Here is a 22,818-nt window from a genome sequence, read left to right as displayed (position 1 = left end):
TAAACGGTTTACATATCGTTATATAGATAATTCAATTAAATCAAATCAAACAAACATTAAGATATAATCAGAAAATCACGTGAAGTGCCCATCAAAAGAACAACCGCAAAGAGATCAGCTCCTAGAAAAATGCATTAGCAAATAACTGCGTTAATAGTTTTCTGAAATTACTTGTCATGACATTTTCGTAATTGACCGACAAGTGAATTCCACAATTTGACCCCATTGGATTGTTAGTTGCCAATTACTGGTGCTAATTGGCTTTTTAGTCAATTAAATTGCACGCACAAATTGGGCACATGTCTAAACTTGTATGCATAATTTTAAGCGCCATTTATACAAGTGCACTGCATACTATTCTATAAGGACACACATAAGCGCTATATCATGTAACTGCATAGGGATGCAACCAAAAGCAAAAACTAAACTAAACTAAATCTTAGGTTTGTATACCGCATCATCTCAACATTCGCAAAACTCGACACGGTTAACAAGGGTTAGGGTAGAAAGGAACTCCAGTGAAGGGAAAAGACAAAATGAAGTGAAAATTTAGGACAGAGTAACCAGAGAGAGGAAGAGTTACATTTTTGAAAAAACTGCAGAGCTGATGTTCGTAATGCCAGGATTTATTGAGTTAATATTTAGATACAAGTGCATATGCAGCCAAGAAAATCTACACTGACTTTGAATGTGCGGAGGCGACTCGAGCAGGGTTTTAACTTAACCGTCTTCCTTAGGGGTGCTAAGAGTTAGCATAAGTATCTTTTAAAATATTATTTGTAATGGTGTACGTGAGATGAAAATAAGTGAATGGGGATGAGTAAAAGTAGATGGAAGTGTTGGAAAATAGGTGGTGTTTGAGAAACGCGAACAATATCTAATATGGTGCCTGTACATCATGCAATACGGTGAAATGATATTATGTATAGCAGGGCGTGAACGGATGAATTGAAAGACAGCTGCAGTTGATGAAGACACCAGAAATTGTGATTTTTAAAAAATATGAAATTGTGTGTCTGCATAGGGATGTGCATGTGGGTGGAGCAAGGGCATCACAAGAAGATGTCTACTATTTACACAATATTCAGTTCTGTGTGTTGAATGCTGCACTGAGGCACATCCGTTTACACCTGCCACTGACTTGGTGTAAGCAGGCATGCCTAACGTTAAGTGTGCCAATGTGGATTTAATGCCATCATAGAATAGGTGCTTCCTGTGCAACATCGGGATGCCTAATATGAATGGAATTTCTCCTTTATAGTTTTGAGGCCCAAATGCTTACAACTAGCTTTCAAAAAGCATGCCAAAATCATCTCTAACATGATGTGATGGGGTATATATCCCATCACCGGCCAACAGAGGAAAGACTTAGCATCAGGAGTACATTTGCATATGGATGCTGCAAAGATACCTGGGAGTTCTCTACTCACCCTGAGTTGAAAAGGGGTTTGAAAACAAGACTTCTAGAACAAAAAAACCTAGAAAAATAGAGCTCTTTCTAGAGTTTAGGTGACCTTCAAGGGGAGGAATGCTGGCGAATGCCTAACCAAAACTTGACCAGTCCATGACTGGAGAGTCCCTGGAGCCTGAGAGACCAGCATGCTCAAGCTTGATGGCTGCCACTGACCGGTGGCGACTGAGTGACCAGAAGAGTCCTCAGGGAGAATATCTGCCTAACCAGAGAGTCCCCGAGAATGAGAGGCCAGTGTGCTCTGTGAGGGACTGAGCGACAGGTGGCACCGGGGGTATCCTGGCTGATAGTGACTGGTGAGTTGACCAGCAGAGGGACCGTAGAGAACCGATGGCAACCAGCGGAAAGACTAGTAATGGTACCAGAAGCAGCCAGAAGTCCAATGAGGGTGAAGAGGACCCTTGGTGACCAGAGGGGGCTGGTGGAGACCAGCACGATCTTTGGTGGCCAGATTGACCAAGGAAGTCTGATCAGAAGAGCCTGGTAGTGAATAGTGGCCAGAAGAACCTGGTGGTGGAAGGGAAAAATGTGACTAGGGGATCCTGGTGGTGATAAAGTGATGGGAGTAACTGCTCAGCCCATCACAATTGGTGTCAGGAATGAGATTTTGAAACACCCTAAGAGGAATCCAGGAAGAACAGACAACTCCAGGTGAGGCGGCAAGGAGGTGGCTGGAGGCCACAGTGGGAGCTAGAAGACTCCTGGAAAGAGCTAGAAGATTCCTGGAAGAAAAATAAGTGCTAACTCAGAGGTGTCTGACTGAAGAGCTCTCAGTACAAGGGGGGGGGGGGTGGGGGGCAAGGGTTAGGTTTTTTGAAAAAGGGATAAGAAGATTAGCTTCACCTTAAATCAGGGACCTGAAGAAGTTTAGTCAGTGCTGGACAAACAAGATTCTATTTTCTGTAAGCTTAAATTACAAACACCTGACAAGTAGGCAGAACCCTGAGAGATTGGATAAGCACTGTTTTTATTTTTTGGAGCAGATAAGCAATTACTGGTATCAGTAGATAAGCACTATTTTTGTTTTGTGAAAGATAAGAAATTATCTGGAAGCTTCTGTGTTCTCTCAAACCCCAAACAATATGATTTATCCCACTGCCTTCATATTAATTGGTGCATGAAATGCCTCGGTTAATTCTAAGAATAAAGAACTGGCAGCACTAAATATTGTACCTTGGTATTTTGAGGAGCTATGTACCCTGACACCCCCATTGCATAAAGTTGACAGGAAATGGTGCAAAGCTCCATTAGTAATTTTTAAAGGTGGACATTTCAAATTGAAGATTTCATACCTGTAAAAGGTAAACATTATCAAATGGCATTCTTTTACTAATAAATTTTGTTAAATCAAGCTCAAATTCTTAGCTATACACTTAAAATTTTCACCTTAAAAAATTTTCACTTTAAATTTTCACCTTAAAAAAGATGATCTTTGTTCCTGAGTTTTTGTCCTTTAAGAACAAAGCTATAACTATTGGTGATTTGGGTAATAAGAGAGTATTGAAGAGGTACGTTAAACATTGGAGCATAAGAACATAAGCAGTGCCTCTGCTGGGTCAGACCAGAGGTCCATCGTGCCCAGCAGTTCGCTCATGCGGCAGCCCAACAGGTCCAGACCTGTACGTAACCCTTCTATCCCCTTTTCCTTCAGAAAGTTGTCCAATCCCTTCTTGAACTCCAATACCGTACTCTGTCCTATCATGCCCTCTGGTAGCGCATTCCAGGTGTCCACCACCCTTTGGGTGAAGAAGAACTTCCTAGCATTGGTTCTGAATCTGTCCCCTCTTAATTTTTCCGAATGCCCTCTCGATCTTGTAGTTTTTGAAAGTTTGAAGAATCTGTCCCTCTCCACTTTCTCTATGCCCTTCGTGATCTTGTAAGTCTCTATCATGTCCCCTCTAAGTCTCCGCTTCTCCAGGGAAAAGAGCCCCAGTTTCTCCAGTCTTTCAGCGTATGAAAGGTTTTCCATACCTTTAATCAAACGTGTCGCTCTCTTCTGAACCCTCTTGAGTATCGCCATATCCTTCTTTAGGTACGGCGACCAATACTGGACGCAGTACTCCAGATGCGGGCGCACAATCGCCCGATACAACGGCAAGATAACTTCTTTCGTTCTGGTTGTAATACCCTTCTTGATTATACCTAGCATTCTATTTGCTTTTTTAGCGGCCGCTGCACACTGTGCCGACGGCTTCATTGTCTTGTCCACTAATACTCCCAAGTCCCTTTCTTGGGTACTCTCACTCAATAACAGCCCTCTCATCGTGTAGCTGTACCTCAGGTTTCTGTTTCCCACGAGCAACACCTTACATTTCTCTACATTGATCTTCATCTGCCATCTCGTCACCCACTCCCCTAGTTTGTTCAGGTCCCTTTGTAAATCTTCACATTCATCTTTAGTCCTAGCCCCATTAAATAGTTTGGTGTTGTCTGCGAATTTTATTATTTCGCACTTCGTCCCTGTTTCTAGATCATTTATGAATACATTGAATAGCAGCGATCCAAGCACCGACCCCTGCAGAACACCACTCGTGACCCTCCTCCAGTCCAAGTAGTGGCCCTTCAATCCTACCCTCTGTTTCCTACCGGCCAACCAATTCCTGATCCATCTGTGTACATCTCCTTCCACCCCATGGTTCTTCAGTTTCCGAAGTAGGTGTTCATGGGGTTTCTGTACTATGGGAGGATTTTTCATTAGGATCAACATCACAGGTAGAGATTGTAAGAATCTAAGGGCCAGGGCAGGTCCGGCAAATTCAGGAAACAAAAATATGCAGATGGGGGTGATCGGAGGAATGCCCCCATCTGCCGGCACGGATCTGTAGATGGTCAGCGCATGCATCTAGACCCGACTTTTTTTTTTTTTTTAATTAGCTTTCACACGCGCCGGCTCTCCTGCTCTCCCCTTCCAAGCCCTGCTCTTGCTACCTTTCATACAGTGCAAGTACACGGATTTAAAGCAGCCCCGCTTTAAACCTACGGGCTCGCACTGCAGGGAAGGCAGCAGAGCCAGGGGGAGCAGAGAGGACATGTCAGGCAGGCCGTTCGGGGCAAACCAACGCCCAGGGGTGCGAGCACGCGAGAGCCAGAGAGAGAGACACGTACTGAGCCTGCCTGCAGCCTCAGCGCGACTTCCCCAGTAATTGTCCCTACCTGCATGGACCCCCCCCCCCCCCGAGAAATCGCGGCCTCCCGCTCCACAGACCCAGCCGCAGCCGCCTCTTTCTCTAAGTCTTTGAGCAGGCAGATCGGGGCAGTGGGAGGCGTTTGGCATTTGGGGCAGGCAGATCAGGGCTGCAGGTGGTGTTCAGGGCTGCAGGTTGGGGTTGACAGGGCAGAGAGCAGGGCTTCAATAGAACAGGAGAGTCGGAAAGACGCTTTCAACTGCTCCACAGCAGTCGCTTCTTCAGCTGATCGCCAAGCCCAGTCGGATGTGAAATTTTGTGTTATGAATCGCGTCCCTGCCTACTTTGCAAGCGTTTCCCCTCATTTGCATGCATGGATTGGAAGTGGATCGCAGGAGAGGTTAAGTGAATCAGGCTGGAGGGAAATTGGGTCATAAAGGGGGGTCGCAAACCGATCGGTACACGATGGATTTGCTTTGTGAATCTAGGCCTTAAATGTTAGTACTTCTGATTTTTGAATAATGCTCAATGAATGTACTGAAATGTTTAAGAAATGCAGCAAGTCAGGTCATGCAGCAAATAGTTATGAGTTCATTGTTGCCGAGAGATTCATGATGGTCTAAAATGTGCCAGTGTCTTCCCAGTTATAAATTTAGCAGGTAATTTAGATAATGAAAATGATTACTGCCACATTCTTCTCTGCCATCGCTGTCTAAGGTACTAGAGAAAAATGTGTTAATTCAAATGGAAGAATTTCTTGAGCCGAATAATTCAGATTCATGCCAGTATGAATTTCTTAAAAATCATGAAGCAGAAACTTTATTAGTCTCAGTGTTAGACACATTACAGCAGGGATCTCAAAATCCCTCCTTGAGGGCCGCAATCCAGTCGGGTTTTCAGGATTTCCCCAATGAATATGCATTGAAAGCAATGCATGCACATAGATCTCATGCATATTCATTGGGGAAATCCTGAAAACCCGACTGGATTGCGGCCCTCAAGGAGGGACTTTGAGACCCCTGCATTACAGTATATGTTAAAGATAGCAAACATGATGTTCGTTGATGATTTTTTTTTTTTTTTTAGATATATCTGCAGCACTTGACACATAGGTCATTCGATTCCTTTGACACAAGTTGGACTTGTTTAAATGATTTTGAAGTGATGTTCATATTTTATTATTGGTCAATGTTATCAGTTTAGGATGGCTGAGCACGATTCTGATTGAAAGTACAAAACTTCAGAAGTACCAAAGGGTTTAGCCTTTTTGGTTATACTGTTGGAGTGGAGGAGGAGCCTAATCTTTAATGCAGTAGGCTGTGAACCTGGGGAACTGGGTTTGATTTCCACTGTAGCTTCTTATGACTCAAGGCAACCTACTTAAACCTCTATTGCCCTGGGTCAGTGAAGTAGTGAGGGTAGGAGGCACCTGGGGCGGTAGCGCCCCCCCCATGCCTCCCTCTCCACCCCCTGCTTCTTCTGCACCATCCCACTCCTTCTGCACCCCACACACCATACTCACCCCTCCCTTCCCACCTCGTACCTCTTTAAATCTTTGCCAGCGTAAACAGCTTCTCTGGCCTGCTGCTCGTGCCAGCGTTGGCTTTCCCTCTGATGTCACATCCTGGCTCCGAGACCTGGAAGTCATTTCAGAGTGAGCCAGGCCGGTGCTAGCAGCAGGCCAGAGTAGTTGCTCATGCTGGTGAGATTTGAAAAGGTACAGTGGGCAGGGAAGGGAGGGCGCGAGCATGGCACGGGGGGGGGGGGATAGAGAAGTGCCTGCACCCCCACCAAGACAGTGCCCAGAGCGGTCTATTCCCTCCCCCACTTTACTACACCACTGTCCTGAAGGCACCAGAGGGCGGAGCTGGCCCAGGCAGGAGGAAAACTCGCACCTGCCGGCCGACACACCATTAGGCCAACAGGCAACGAAAGACATTTAAGGAGGTGCGGGACAGATTGGGAAGAAGCGGCGTGGGCCCAGGCAGGTGGGCGGAGGGCTTGCGGCTTCTGGCCAATGCACCGCTGGACCACCAGGCAATGGGGGAGGTTTGAAGAGGGATGAGACGGGACGGGGGTGTTTTAGAAAAGGACCGGGGGGGCAAGTAAGGAGCCAATTTATTTTATTTTCCAACTTATTCTCATTTCGTTTTTTATTTTTTTCTTCTCTTCTTGTTCTTTTCTTCTGGTCTGTGTTTTCGGGGGACTGTGGAGATTGCGGTTTCCTTCCTTGGAAGTGGGCTATCTGAGTCCAAGTCTACTGCATTGTAGATTCTGCTTTGAGTCTAGTTCTGGAGGGGAGGGAAGTGGGGGGAGGGGGGTGTTGGATCTGTATCGTTTGTATCATGGTTGTAGTTGGTTGTATTCTACGGTTGATTGTATTTGTAGGCTGGATTTTATTTTTTTATAAAAATTGATTATACATAAAAAGGGACGGGGTTAAAAAATGGTTATTTTATTATTTTTGGTTCACTGTTCTGCATACTGGAAGTTGCTCCCTGCTCTAGGAGGGGGTAGAGGTTCATTCTGTGGTATTCTTGATTATTGTTCCACATTTGTATGGGACTTGCCTCTGTTTTGGGCTATGCCCTGTTTCTAATTTATTTTGGAAACCAATAAAAATTGTTGTACCATAAAAAAGGGAGGGGGAATTAAAAAAAGGTACTGGGGGCAGATTACAGGACAGGACAGTGCAGCGAGACAGGGTACAAAGCCTGGCAAGGAGTGTAGGGTTGGGTGCAGAGCCTGGCAGGAAGAATTTGGTTCAGAATGTTTTTCTTCTTGCTTTCCTCCTCTAAATTTAGGGTGCATCTTATGGTCAGGTGCATCTTAAGGAGCGAAAAATACGGTAGTTTCCTCAACAGAGGTTAACACGTGATTCTTTCCAAAAATCAGTCTGGCTGCAGTGTTTTGGATCCACTTAGCTAAGCGACTGAAATTTGCTCAGGTAGCTATGCAGGCCCCAGCACTGAATATCATCCAGGACCCATATTGAAAAAATTTGCAATTTCTCTCCGATCCCCACTCTAACCCCTTGATGAGGTCCATAGGGTACCCTCCCAAGAACCCCAATATGGTTCAGAGCCTCCTCTCACACCGTCTTCCTCCACATAGGTCCATACTCCCTTCCCTTCCCATCCCCACCCCCACCCAGCAGTCAGGATAGGTCCTCCCAAATCTATCTGACCTACCTGGTGGTCCAGTGGGGCAATGGGGGTAGGAGTGAAGCCACTCGCTTCTACCCCTAGTGGCTGCCTCATAGTACTAGCCTTCAGGAAGAAAGGCAAAAACCAGGAACCAAATGGAGGACTGGAGAAGGCAACAGCAGTAAAGCAACAGGAGACAAGCCCAGCTGTGAGACAAAAATGCTCTTGCCTACTCTGAGCTGCTCCCTGTTGGGCCAGTTGAGAAAAGGGAACTAAGATTACTAGAAATACAAGACACAGCTAGGAATGGACTATCTTCAGTTAACCTGTGGATACTGGGGGGGGGAAAAAATTAAAAACACTGGAAAGAAACTTGACATTTGGATTTTTTTTTCCCTGCTGCTCAGCTTTGAAACAATATAAAATCACAAAGGAAATCCACATTTCCCTGTCATTTCAAACAAATGCACATTCCTAATGTTCAGTGTCTTGCCAGATGGCTGAATGAAAACCTCTGACACTGATTAGGGAAGAAACCAGAATCTATTACAAGTGGGCAAGAATTTTCCTCCAAGAACTCAAAGCACAGCCCTCACTTCAGTTTTCGCTCCCTATAAGACAGAAGCCAGTCTCAAATTGCACAATGCATGCTTCATGTTCATGCAGAATTATAGGCAATGTAACTAAGTTCCCTCCATGACAAATCCTAATTGAATAAATCAGTCCTAATGGCAATTTATATCCCTCTGGATTCTTATTTACAATTATACTGCAGAGCCCAAAGCTATTAAGAAGACATACTGTACACACTGCATCTGCAGACAATTAGGTTAGTTGATAAATACCTCTGGCGCTATATCGTCCACAGGCATTACTGTGATGTTAAAGACAAGTTCGGACACCACTCCTCCCTGCTGATCGCTGACAGAAAATTCAAACTGTACTGACAATGGGTCAGGACCTACATCCAAAATAGGGGGCATGTATGCCACTTTCTGATGGGTTACAGCATGCTGAGAAGATTAAAGAAGAAAAATAAATTAGACTATACAGTATATACTTTATTTCTTATCATATGCATTTAATAGCTCCATTATCAGATGTACATGCTTGAGAATGAAACGCTCTTTATAGACACAGGACATTTCCATGTACTAATTCTGTTAGTGCACATTAACTTTTAGTACAAGGGTTCTTTAATGATTACATAGATTAAAGTGCACTAACAGAACTAGTGCTAACGAAGGCCCAGATTCTGTATTGTGTGACCCATGTTGCTCGCGATGATAATTGGCAATTAACACCTGGCCATTGGGGACTCAGACAGAGTCACTTCCTGGTAACATCTGAACTACCTTTGCACATTGAGCTGAAAATGTGGAATGGCTGCACATCTGTGTGTGTGCACGCTAATCCTTGGAATGGACAGCCAGTCAGCCTCGAAGATTCAAGCCTGTAAAAACATATGCTACCAACTATCTCTCATTAAATGGGAAGCTCCTTTGTTTATGTAGACAATAAATATGTGCAGACTTTTCCTCTAGGATTCTTTTATGCCAATGTATGGTGATGGGAAATTAAAACACCTTCCTCTCTCTTATAAAACCACGGAAGCGGTTTTTAGTGCAGGCCAGCACTGCTTCTGACACTCATAGAGTTCCTATGAGTGTCGGGAGCAGCACAAAGTATTCAGCTCTCCGGCCTGCGCTAAAAATCACTTCCGTAGTTTCTTAAAGGGGACGGCCAAAAAAGCAAACAGGATGCTAGGAATTATTTTAAAAGGGGTGGTTAAAAGATTAATAATGTTATAATGCCTCTATATTGCTCCATGGTGCAACCTCGGCTGGAGTATTGCATTCAATTCTGGTCTCCTTATCTCAAGAAAGATACAACAGCACTAGAAAAGGTTCAAAGAAGAGCGATCAAGATGATAAAGGGGATGGAATGCCTCTCGTATGAGCAAAGACTAAAAAGGTTAGTGCTCTTCATCTTGGAAAAGAGACAGTTGAGGGGAGATATGATTGAAGTCTACAAAATCCTGAGTAGAGTAGAACGGGTACAAGTGGATTGATTTTTCACTCCGTCAAAAATTACAAAGACTAGGGGACACTCGATGAAGTTACAGGGAAATACTTTTAAAATCAATAGGAGGACGTATTTTTTCACTCCGGAACGCATTGCCAGAGGATGTGGTAAGAGCGGATAGCGTAGCTGGTTTTAAGAAAGGTTTGGACAGGTTCCTGGAGGAAAAGTCCATAATCTGTTATTGAGAAAGACACGGGGGAAGCCACTGCTTGCCCTGGATTGGTAGCATGGAATATTGCTACACCTTGGGTTTTGGCCAGGTACTAGTGACCCGGATTGGCCACCGTGAGAACGGGCTTCTGGGCTTGATGGACCATTGGTCTGACCCAGTAAGGCTATTCTTATGTTCTAATGAGACAGTAGGGCTTTGCTTTAGCTCTAACAGTCTGACTTTCTACATTTTTATGTCTGCTGCCAGTTATATACCCAGAATATTTGGTTGTATGCTGGCTGCTAAAAATTATGCGGTTTTATTTATTTGCATTTTAAATATTTATTACCCACCTAAAAACCTAGGTGGCTTACAACAGACCATTCATAATCAGTTGAACAAACAAATACCACATCGTTTACATCACCTATAAGCTGTAGTAATAATAATACAGAAAGTTCAGTAAGAACGCAGAAAGTGCAATATTCGGCTTTTACCTGCATAAGATGGGCCACATTTAAAAAGTTCTAATTTATTGTGGTTATCTTATGCGGTTCAGGTCTGAATATGGGCACTTAATCACATAAGTGCCAACTCTGCCCGTGGAACACCCACACAAACACAAGCTAGCTGGTTTCAGTTCAGGCACGAACTGGGAATATTCAGCAGCATTAACTATTTAAGTGCCACTGAACATTCACAATTAGTCAATGACAAGCAATCAAAATGGTCAGGTGCTTCTCTGGGCTGTTTAACCCCTCCCCCTTTTTATGAAGCCATATTAGGCTTTTTTATCACCGGCCACAGTGGTATTAGTTCAGATATGATGGTGTCTTTCTCTCTGATTTACTTCCGTAGCTTTATCGGAAGTTTCTCTTCTATTTCTGTATTTCTCTTGTTTATAAAAACTACTTGAACTAAAAAAAAAAAAAAAAGAATTCCTATAACTGTTGGAGCTAATACCGCCACGGCCAGTAATAAAAAAGCCTAACATGGCTTTGCAAAGGGTATATGTGTGTGTAAATCACTTTGAATACTGGGCAGAGAGATACCGCTCTTGTGTTACATAGAGATTTGGAAAGGTTGGTAGAAACTCTCATAACACTGAAAATAGCATTGATATAGCAAAAAAAAAAACAAAAACAATTTTATTTGTTTTTAATGCCATCAGCAAAACATATGTTTACTTGGAAAAAAAAAAGTGCAGATTCACATAATGATATATAATTAGCATATATGAATTATATACATGTAACTCGATGATATGTCATTAAAAAATGCATGAAACCTGGTAGTGCTAAGATTTTGAGGCAGAGATCTCGTCTCGGCTTTTTGTACTAAGAGACTTTGAGCAAGTTACCTTTCTACTTTCCTAAATCTTTCTTCTCCCCTCCCCCGCAAAGCCTTAATCAAGGTCACTTGTTATACCACCCAGCCATCTGAGCAGTTCACACGGATTCACAGCCTGGTCAGGTGCTCTAAGCATTTTCCCTATCTGTCCGGTGGGTCAGTCTAACTATAGGTCGATGGAGGATGAAGTGACTCGCCCAGAGTCACAAGGAACAGTGCTGAGATTGAACCTAAATCCATCCCAAGGTAACATTTACCTGGACATGTCTAACCACTAGGCCACTCCTCCACTGGATGTAGCCATGCTCACTCTTTGTATAAGCTTCAATCTTCTTTTTCAGGTTTCAAACTCATATATAAAAACTCTCACAATTACTATAAACAAGCACCACATCAAGCAGACTCTGTACCCACACCAGCCTAAATATTTTGACAGTTGCCATTATTACATTTGTATTCATTTATTTTGTTTTGCTGTTCTTAAAAAAAAAAAAAAAAACTCTCTAAATGTAAAACATCTAATTGCAAATTATAGGCATGTTAATTCTTCCGTTGACAGCTAGTCTCCTCCGACACCTGAGCCTCTTACTCATAAGCTTCCACACTTGAATCACAGACATGCTCAAGAGGGGGCAGAGAGAAAGGAGATGCTATATGGCCTTCTCTATGGAGCCGGCAGTGTATTTTTCGCATTTACGATCCAATGCATACACTACCTTACAAACAAGGCACAGAAAGGATGGCTCCCACCTGCAAAACATGGGCCAACCACTATTGCTACTGTTTAGCATTTTTATAGCACTGAAAGGCATATGCAGCGGAAATGTAAAAGATGGTCCCTCCTCAGAAGAGCCTACAGTCTAGAGCAGGCCCCCCTGCCCAAGTCCGGTCCTCGAGAACTACTGGCAGGTCAGATTTTCAGGATATCCACAATGAACATGCATGAGAGAGATTTGCATACCAAGAAGGCAGTGCAGACAAATTTCTCTGCATGCATATTCATTGTGGATATCCTGAAAACCTGGTCCTGCCAGTAGATCTCGAGAACTGGACTTGGGCAGCCCTGGTCTAGATATAGCACTGGGTGGCCAGTAGGTGCCATTTCTGAACAGAACTACCAAGAGCTGTTCTTGAGGCTTCAGAGCAAATGAAATTATTTTCTGGTCCCCAGATGGTCAAACATTGAATTCTTTGAGGCAGTGGGATTAGCCACGGGGGGGAGGGGTGGGCCTGTACCTACCCACTGCGAGCATACCGTTGCTATATGTCAACTAACCTCTTTCAAACGAAAGCAAGCCGCCCAAGTAGAAACCATAAAGCAAAGCTATAAAAAAACAAACCAAAGAATGATATTTTTTCACCGAAAGGGTAGTGGACGCATGGAATGGCTTCCCAAACAAAGCGGTAGATGCAAAATGGTATCAAAATACAACAGCAGAACCATGTATATCTGCTCCTACCCTAGCTGAGAATTCTCCAGCACCATGTTGAACGTCTTTAAATCAGTCCCCTTATTTTCTTACTCATGCTACTCTGCCTTATTTATCAATATGCTCCATCTTTGTTTACACCCTATGCTATTAAAACGTTCTACCATATATTGTGGCAACATTGTAATGTAGCATACTATGCCACACTTTGATTGTAATTTGAATATGAGGGGGTGCTGAAACAATGTCTAAACACAGAATTTTGTTTCTGCAAATTGCTACTTAACTAAATAAGATAACGCTCTTTTCAACTACAGTGGCAAAATGACGGCTCAGAATTTAGGAAGTTGGTTGGTGGGGCTGAGAACTTTTCAGCACTCCCTCGTTTGTAATAAAAGTGAGCCAAGTATAGGACAATCAAGCCATTGTGACATCACAGATGAGGTTGGCTCTTATTGGTGGAAAGAGGCATTATGACATCACAATCTCAGCTCGGGTTACCAGTGACTGAGACTCTTCTCACTGCAAGAGGGTGCAGAATAGTTATCATCCCAATCAAGAAGAGAAAGACCTGGACAATGTCATAACAAAGAATTTAGTTTCTGTAAATTGGCACTTAATGAAATAACATACAGTGGCAAAACAACGCTCAGAATTTAGGAAGTTGGTTGGTTAGGTTGAGAACTTTTTTAGCACCCCCTCATATTTTTACTGACTTATTTGTGCTGTACACTGCCTTGAGTGAATTACTTCAAATTCACAATTCCAAAAGATGTTGGAAAACTAAAAATGATCCCTTAATGACAAAGAGATTAGTAGCCACGTCACAGAATAATGGGCTCAATGATTCAGCCCAAAACAGCTGCAGAAAGCTTTTACTATGCTTCCAAAAAAGACGTCGGTGGCAACCTGCATGGAGGGGCAGTTACGACCCTAACTAGACTAGATGGGCCATTTCTGTTATACCTCTTCTGTTTTGATGTTACCACTGTTATTAAACTGAAACAAGCTTATTTACCTGCGTGAAGGATTTCAGTGCAGGAACAAATGGGTCTTTCTTCACTGATTTTATGCCGTCCATAAAGATTAACTTGCCGGCATCATGAATTCTGTAACAAAAATATCGAGTTACATCACTTCCTCATATTTCAACTTATAATAGATATCTTAAAACACAGAAAGCTAATATAACAATATCATAGATCATTTATTAATGAAAATTCAACGATTATATACCTTATCATCTTACATCACCTTACAGTGTATCGTTGAATTTTCATTAATAAATGATCTATGATATTGTTATATTAGCTTTCTGCGTTTTAAAATATTTATATATAATATTAAAGCTATTAATAGGTGTTGATAAGTCCCAATATGCATTGTACATTGGTGGTCAACTTATAATAGATGAGATGGCTTTACACATTACATACCCTGGAGAAGAAGGGGAGAAACAGGGTTTAGTCACTTTGTACATGAGTTCATTGTCGGGAGATTCGGTGTCTGTGAAGTGCAGGTGATCCTTTGTGATATAAGCAATTTCATTTTCTTTAACAACAAGGTGCCTTGTCACCCCAGGAGCTTCTTTTGGCAGCTGATCTTTCACCGGCAGGATGTGAATCGTCATGGTCTGCAACATGAAACGACAGCATTTGGATTCTAGTCTTCGTAGATCTGCCTTCGGACGTGCGATTACAAAAGGAAGGGCGCAGTCATTTCAACAGTCTTTCAAAACATGCATTCTTGAAAACACATGGAACAACATCTTGAAGTTATTCTTATTTTGGTCCAATGCAAACACACGCACCTGAGGGTTGGATAGGTTTGGAGGTTCATGATTGTCAGATAAGATGAATTCAAAGGAATCGTCAAATATCTCGCCACCGAGGTGATGGTAACTGATAAGACCAAAAAAGAGATCCCTTTGCAGAAAACTTGTCACAGGCACACCTGATATGTATAAAAATGATGCATAAATGATTTGGATTTGTATTATTAACTGTACAAAATATACTATGACTGTAAGTTGGTTATAAACTGAGTGGCTTGGAAAAGAAATATAGCCAGCTTTATTCCTTTCTATGAAAAAAAAAATCAAATGTTTTCTAAAAAGAAAATAGCTTTGCCATTATTCCATTGTATTGACAAAGATCTAGTACTATGAGGGATCTTCAAAAAGTTTCTGCAATTTTATTTTTTTTAACACTATTTATTAAATATCTCAAAAGCAAATTACATTACTTTTCCACATAATCACCCTGTTGCTTGACTAACTAATCACATAACATTCTACTGTAACATGAAATGATTTTATAATTCTGCTTGGATTTAAAATATGTAGCATGATATAGTTAATGTTACTGAAGTTATGAATTTTTAATTTGAATTATTGCCTGACCCAATAGATCATTTATTCTGAGGGACTTAAAGTAAAAATGATATGGTTTTACAATTCTGCTTGGAGTTAAAGTATATTAATTTGATAGATTTAAAAGTGAATGTCTGATGTGGCCTCTGAGCCAGAAGAGCCATCTGTTCAGAAAGGTTAAATGCCCTATTCAATAGAACAGAAAAGAAAGGACTGAGCCATCACCTTCAGAAAGTGTTAAGTACACATATTGAGATAAGACAAAAGACATGGCCAGGTTGGATACCAGAGCTAAACATAACTCTACTACCCCATAACAGAACGTGTATCAGTGGAACAGGATGTAGATCAATAGAAGCCCTTCACACCAAATTCATCTCTGGACTAGAAGTTCTTCACACAATTTTAAGCCACTCAAAGAAGATTCAATCAGATGAACAGAGAAACTGCTATGCATCATGGGTCCAGAGAATAGATTCTATTTTTAGAACAGGTCTCAGCCCTATAAATATGAGGGGAAATCCTTTCTAACACAGGCTCTTTTCCTCTTCCTCTGGAACCGGCCTAGATCAAGCTGCAACAACTCCTCTGTTTCCTGGATCACCATGCTGCAACATCTCTCCAGGCCATGTGCTTCTATTGGCCATGGGCCCAACTAGGTCATGTGGCCTCTTCTCCACTTTAAGGACTATTCACATGTGAGTAACTTTTTGAATCCAGACAAACTGATCCTTCTGCTTTAGCAACATCTGTTGTGTAATCCTATTATTTTGCTCAAAAAGATCCTATCTGTAACTGCTTCTACCTGCTTGATTTTAATGCTTTTAAATAAATTTCAGTTTGCTTATAAATGTTCTGAGTCTTAGTTCTTGATATTTAATTAGCTAAGTTTTAATCAAGCAAGCTAACTTTCCCCAAATTAATAGTTCTTTATCCGTTATATTCCTCTCTTTGAGAGTGATATAGCTTATTGGTGGAGTTCCATCCATTTAATAATACTTTTTGTAACACTACAACATGCCCTCTTATCACTTATCCCGCCTCAACTTTTTCCCACAAAAATATGAAAGTGCAGAACCGTTTTGAATCATCCTCATATATAGAACGTCTTATGTTTCAGAATTTAGGAGGTAAATATTTAGCCAGTGATGAGCATTTACTGGCCACCAACGGTGTTATTTTCAGATATTCAATATCCAGGTGTTGGTGTTGAATATCCAGTTTATGTAGCACCAGTTAACACATGGTTGGTTATGTGCTGCATAAAAATAGGTCTGTTTTTTACATGGTCCCATTTGTGCAGTTATCTTGTATTTATTTATTCAATTTTCTATACTGTTCTCCCAGGGGAGGTCAGAACAGTTTACATGAATTTATTCAGGTACTCAAGCATTTTTCCCTGTCTGTCCTGGTGGGCTCACAGTCTATCTAATGTACCTGGGACAATGGGGGGATTAAATGACTTGCCCAGGGTCACCAGGAGCAGCGTGGGATTGAACCCGCAACCTCAGGGTGCTGAGGCTGTAACTTTAACCACTACATTACACTCTCCCCTCTCAGTTAGGTGCTGAATATCAGCATTTGAGAGTGCTTTTGACTCCTAACGCCTCTCACCTTGGGTTCTGCAAACTCGGGCCCGGGGGTCCACATGCAGCCCAGCAGGTACTATTTTGAGGCCCTCGGTATGTTTATCATAATCACAAAAGTAAAATAAAACAGTTTCTTGATCATATGTCTCTTTAGCTATAAATTACAATATTATTATTAAGACTTAGCTAAAAGGAAAGATTTATAAACTATAAAGAGTTTTACCTCATCCAAGATTGTCATTTCTTTAATAAGACATTAACTATTTTTTTCTGAGGCCCTCCAAGTACCTACAAAGCCATAACATGGCCCTGCAAAGGGTTTGAGTTTGAGACCACTACTATATGTCATGTTTGTCTGTCCAAGCAGGGACCGTCTATAAATGTCAGCTCTATATAAGTGATAAGTAGTAGTGGTAGTAATTTGACTGGCCGACTCTGATCCCAGAATGCCTCCAAAATAGCCAGCTTTCACTGAGACTAGTTATCAGCATTGATAACTAGTTAAATGCAGCTGAAAATTAGCAGATAAACCTAAACAAGCGATTTAGCCACACAGCAGCCATTTCCAGCTGGTTAAATGGTTTTTTGAATATTGACCAGTAGAAATCCTAGCCAAAATGTGCATTCATAGAACCAAAGGGTTCAGGTAAAAAACTTGCATTAAGAAGTGTGAGCTGAGGGTTCAGCATACAGCCTTCTCACACAGGCTTGGCACCCTCTTTTTCCTCAATGACGCAGTAAACAAATTAATGCAAACAGAACCTGTGCTACACTTGTGCACTAACAAGAGAGAGTACTGTATATACTCGAATATAAACTGAGATTTTTGGGCCAAAATTATGGCCCAAAAATGGGAGTCTTGTTTTCTATTTGGGTCAACCTTAAATCCTGGTGGTCTCATGAACTGCTGCAGGAACTCGCAGAAGCCATTCTTCAGCTAGACTGCGCAAGCAGGAGCATAAGAGAATCGCTCCTGATCCCAACCAGGACCGGATTAATTTCCTCTCACCTTTGCGGCGCTTTTCCAGACCAGTTTTCTCTCGCAGAGGTGCCTTGATGCGGCAGACATTCTCACTCGTTCACGCACGCGGCTGCCCCGAAGTTCGTCCTCTGACACAATCCAGCAGAAACCGGAAGTTGCGTCAGTTGAGAAGCTTCGGGGCAGCCACGTGAAACTACCGAGAATGGCTTCCCCCATCAGGGCCCGTTTGAGAGAACTTTGGTTTTGGAACGCGTCTGCGAAGGTGAGGGGAAGGGAGTAAGATGGCCTGATAAAGGGAAGAGATTCATTGTGTGGAGAAAGAGGGGGATGATGCTCGAAGGGGCTCACAATCTAAACAGACAGACAAACAAACAGTTAGGAGAGGATGGTTAATCTGCTGACTAGGATGGTGAGCAATGGGCAGAGGGGAGAAGGGTTATGGAGTGAAAGCTAAATCAAAAAGGTGGGTTTTCAGTTTGCTTTTAAACAAAGCAAGGGAAGGGGCGTGACGGCCGAATTCAGGTAGTTTATTACAGGCCTAGGGAGCAGCTAGATAAAAGGAACGAAGTCTGGAATTGGCAGTGGAGGAGAAGGGAACAGATAAAAGCAGCTTACCTGAGCAATGGAGTTCTCAGGGAGGCATATAAGTAGACATAAGAGAGGAGAGATACTGAGGGGCTGCGACATGAACTAATATCTTACATGTCAACAGTAGGAGCTAACTTTCTTGCTTCCATTGAAGAATTTAGTGAAATCAATTTATGTATTACCCTCTCTCTCTCTCTCACCCTACCCCCACTGAATTCTATAAAGATGGGCACCCAAATTTCCAACTAGCACACAAATTTGGGCACATCAATTATAGATAGCGCCAGCTGAGTGCCTAATTGTTAAATAAGGAGCAACAATAGCTCTTAAGTGGTATTAAATGGAGCTAACTTGCATTAATTTGTGGTGCAGTGGTTAGAACTACAGCCTCAGCACTCCGAGGTTGCGGGTTCAAACTCTCCTGCTCCGGGTACCTTAGCTAGACTGTGAGCCCGCTGGGACAGACAGGGGAAATGCCTGAATACTTGATGGGTAATCTGTTTTGAGCTCCTTTGGGAGGACAGGCTAAAAAAAATTGAATGAATGAATGCATGAATAAATCAATACACTGCACTTCGGTACTATTTTATAAATATACTGGGTGATTTCAGCTGGTGGCGGGCAGTGCAGCCATTGCCTGCTGCCAGCGCTGACCCCAGATATTCAAAGCTGGACTGTTTCCAGCCAGCGGCATTGAATATCTGAGTTTTGGCTAGCTGGCTAGCGCATGCCTGGGCTAAGCTGGAATTTAGCACTCAGTGGGCATCGGCTAGTGCACGAAGATAGGTCAAGCTATTTAGGTGGTCCTGTCTAGGCGCTAACTTTGCTCAGTCATCGCTACATTTGGGGGGGCATAGCTGTGACCTACCCACAGAACAGCCCCGAGATAACCAGCTCGTAGTTACGCCCTCACTGTGAATATTCAGGTGACTATTTGGGAGTAGCTGCCTATCTGTGATTTAACCGGTCGGTGACCATTGTCAAATGGTTAATCAATTTGACTATCAGATCCACAGGGCCCGATTCTATAAATGGCGCCTAGCCACGTCTAACTTTTAGACACCGGTTGGCGCCTGGGTATCCTTAGGTGTCACTAAGCGTCACTGGGGGAGGTGCCTGCATATTAGGCCAGGCTTTACCTGGCCTAATATACCGGTGCCTATCTCGCACGCCTAGTGATCCCTAAGTTTACCATACCTATTCTCCGCCCCTAACCATGCCTACTTTTCAAGACGTTGGAAGGCGCCTCAACTTAGGCATCACTAGACGCCACGAGGATATTCACTCTTAACTTTAACTAATTGGGGTTTTTTAATTGGTTTTTAATAGCATGGCCAATTACTATGCCAATTAAGTAATCTAAAAAAAACTAACTTGTGTGCAGATTTAGGTTAGGCATTGCTAGGCCTCAATGTGGGCACCTAGCAGCGCCTAACCTAGGTGCCGTTTATACAATCAGACCCATAGGCCCATATTCTATAAATGGCGCTTTAACTTAGGTTTAACTTAAGAGACAATCGCCATTTAAAAGATATTTCCAGGTGCCTACTGGCACCTAAAAAAAAACTGCACCAGAATCATGTCTACATAGACACTTAGGTGTGGCTAACGCCGGATGTGGCATTACGCGCCGGAAAGCGTCTCTTTAGGCACAATTCATGTCAAAGGTAGGCGACGGAAAATATAGACCTTGAAAACCCTGGCCTACATTTCCGGTGCCGACCTTTGCCGGGGGCGTGATTCTCTAAACGACACTGTCACGTGATTTTAAGGCGCCTGTTGACAACTGCACCTTGTAAAGCAGTGGTTCCCAACCCTGTTCTGGAGGAACACCAGGCCAATTGGGTTTTCAGGCTAGCCCTAATGAATATGCATGAAGCAAATTTGCATGCCTATCACTTCCATCATATGCAAATCTCTCTCATGCATATTCATTAGGGCTAGCCTGAAAACCCGATTGGCCTGGTGTTCCTCCAGGACAGGGTTGGGAATCACTGGTGTAAAGAACCCAGTCCATAGTGCCTAAATGCTGTAAGGCACAACGTAAGTGGGGTGTGTCTTGCAGTTGTGCGTGCAAGTAACAGAATACTATCATTTACATGTGTAACTGCCAGCTTCAGGCAGCGGCATGTACACCAACCTTTGACATGGCCTAAGCAGTCGCACCTAAAATTAGGCAAATGCAAGCAAACTAACGCCCTATCCTTTAATGGCACTTAGCACCTATGTTTTTTGGCACCCTTCGTAGAATCTACCCCTATATGTGCAGAAGGGACTTTTCTTATTTTTAAAATTCAACAGAAGTTATAAAATGAATGTGGACGACAAACATTACCAAGGGACAGAACCTTTGAAGAACTAATAGCTTGGTAATCACCAGGCCATTCCTATTTGGCTGTTTTTTAACAAACCTATACGCCTTACCCTCAATGAGAATTTCTGAATGATACTACAAGCAACAGATGCAAAACATTCTAAGCATCTTCCTTTATTTCCTGGTGCGGAGCAGCAGCATTTTACCTGCACCCTCTGAGAAATGTTTCTTGAGCACTTCTCCAGCTTTTGGTGCTTTAGTAATGTTGTAAAGAATGTAATCGTCGCGCGAGTCAACGTCGGTGGCCAGCAACATGTGCTTTTCTACGAGGACCGTCCGCCCTTCCATTAATTCCAAAACCAGATTGTTGACCAAGAGCGGGGGGCTGTCGTCTTTGGGAAGAACGGTAATGGGAAACTTGTGCCGAATGCTGTGTTTCCCATCGGAGATCCGAAATACGATGTAATCCTTTGTTGTGTCACTGTTGTCATGGTGATAGCGGACAGCTCCATCTTTTAAGTCCTTCACAGTGAATACAAAGCTCTTGTCTCCTGTATATGAAGGGAAACCACCATATTTATTTATTTAATTTGTTTCATATCCCATTTTCACCAAAGAGCTCAGAACGGATTACAGATTAATAAACATACATAATATACAGATATGCTAGTATATAATCCACATAATGACAGCAACAAACATGCATAATCTGTCAGCAGAAAAACTGTGACCTACATGCGCTTACTAATTTTTTTGGGATGTGGGGGGACAGGGAACAGGCAGGGAAGCCCCTTGTTTTTTGTATATATTTATTGATAGTCTCAAGTGAAACAAATACAAAGAGCAACCTTGTTTTTCATGGGGTGGCTCCATTTGGCCAATCGGGAAACAGAAACTAAGATTACCAAAAACACAAGATACAACTAGGAATAGGCTGACTCCATCCAGATTCCCGGGATGAAGAATACATCCTCCTGAAAGACAGGTACTCTCCTACCCAAGGAGCACTTGTTCAAGATCAGCTCACGCCTAAAAATTATTAGTAACTCTGGAGAATAAAAAAAAAACCCTTGGAATTATGGGCTAGAAACAAACAGCTCAATGCAAAACATATTAGGAAGGTGCATTGGGCAAAATTCGTTGGGTTTTTTGGGGATCTGTTTGGGCTTTTTCTACAATTTTCAGAGGTTTGATCCTTTTCATTTCTCATATTAATTTGAATAAAACTTTTTAGATGAGCGCTAATTGATTTAGTTTATGTTGATTCATAAGTTAGTGCATCTTCAATTAATTTAGCACACACTAATTTTGTAAGGTGTGCTAATAAATCAAATGTCCCTGCTAATAAACACACATCCCTAAACTGTATTCATGTGAGAAGCTAGATACCATATTTTAACATGCAAGGTTACATTTTCAAGGAATGGGAAAGATACAACACATACCCGATCTATAACGGAAAAATCATCTTGCATGATTTTTGGGTAAAGCTTCTAGGAAACACCACCTCATACAAAAGATTTCAAAAAGAAAAAAAATTCCAATACCCCGAACTGTGAGGTGTCCATGCTGCAAACCTTCAACCATCACCAACTGAACAGCCTCAAGGTTATCATTGTCAACTATCTGGAAAGTTTCCCACGTTATTGGCCGAGATTGTCCTTCCAATAAGTCAAGCCCTACAAAATAAATATGGTGATATTAAATTCATAGCTGTATTTCACTCAATGACCACAGGACACAGTCAAGTTTTTGGGATACCCACATGCATGAATATGCACGAGATAAATTTGCACGTACTACCTCCATTATATGCAAATTTATCTCATACATATTCATCGACTGCCTGGGTTGTTCCAAAATCTGTATTGAGAACCATTGGTCCAGAAAAAGCATTTTTACTCTGAAGAGGTGATGCCCTCGGGAACTGCAGGAAGAAGCAAGGTATTATGTCTAAGTTCAGAGAGGATGATGTACTAAAGTATGCACAGTTTTAAGGATTACAAATGTACATGTAAGACCTCCTTTGTACCCAGCTGCTGGGAAGGGGCCAGTCAAAGTATTTTTCTCTATAGTAGGGCCGTGAGCCGGGTCCAATGCCAAGCATAACATAACATAACATTGGGCTTATTGACCGCGTAATCAGAAGTTCAACGCGGTTTACAAAAAGTTAGAAAAGTAAACATGTTACATGAAATAAGATGATTCATTAAACA

At 42.3% G+C, this 22,818-nt stretch overlaps 1 protein-coding gene across 5 annotated transcripts in view; it reads right to left on the bottom strand.

Moving 5' to 3' along the window:
- LOC117346421 (FRAS1-related extracellular matrix protein 1-like) overlaps positions 1-22,818 on the bottom strand; it is a 225,785-nt gene that overhangs the window by 137,343 nt on the left and 65,624 nt on the right. For all 5 annotated transcript variants that reach the window (XR_004536585.1, XR_004536584.1, XR_004536582.1 and 2 more), the window contains 6 exons: positions 22,150-22,281; positions 20,809-21,153; positions 14,569-14,711; positions 14,195-14,391; positions 13,777-13,867; positions 8,588-8,755 (listed from right to left, as the gene is read on the bottom strand). Coding sequence is in view for 1 of the 5 variants with exons in the window: in XM_033915953.1 (XP_033771844.1) it covers positions 8,588-8,755; positions 13,777-13,867; positions 14,195-14,391; positions 14,569-14,711; positions 20,809-21,153; positions 22,150-22,281 (1,076 nt within the window). In the remaining 4 variants the exon portion in view is untranslated. The remainder of the gene's footprint in view (positions 1-8,587; positions 8,756-13,776; positions 13,868-14,194; positions 14,392-14,568; positions 14,712-20,808; positions 21,154-22,149; positions 22,282-22,818) is intronic.

The sequence above is a fragment of the Geotrypetes seraphini genome, chromosome 12, assembly GCF_902459505.1.
Source record: "Geotrypetes seraphini chromosome 12, aGeoSer1.1, whole genome shotgun sequence".
In the NCBI taxonomy this organism is placed as follows: Eukaryota; Metazoa; Chordata; class Amphibia; order Gymnophiona; family Dermophiidae; genus Geotrypetes; species Geotrypetes seraphini.
This window is presented reverse-complemented; position numbering and strand designations above follow the sequence as displayed.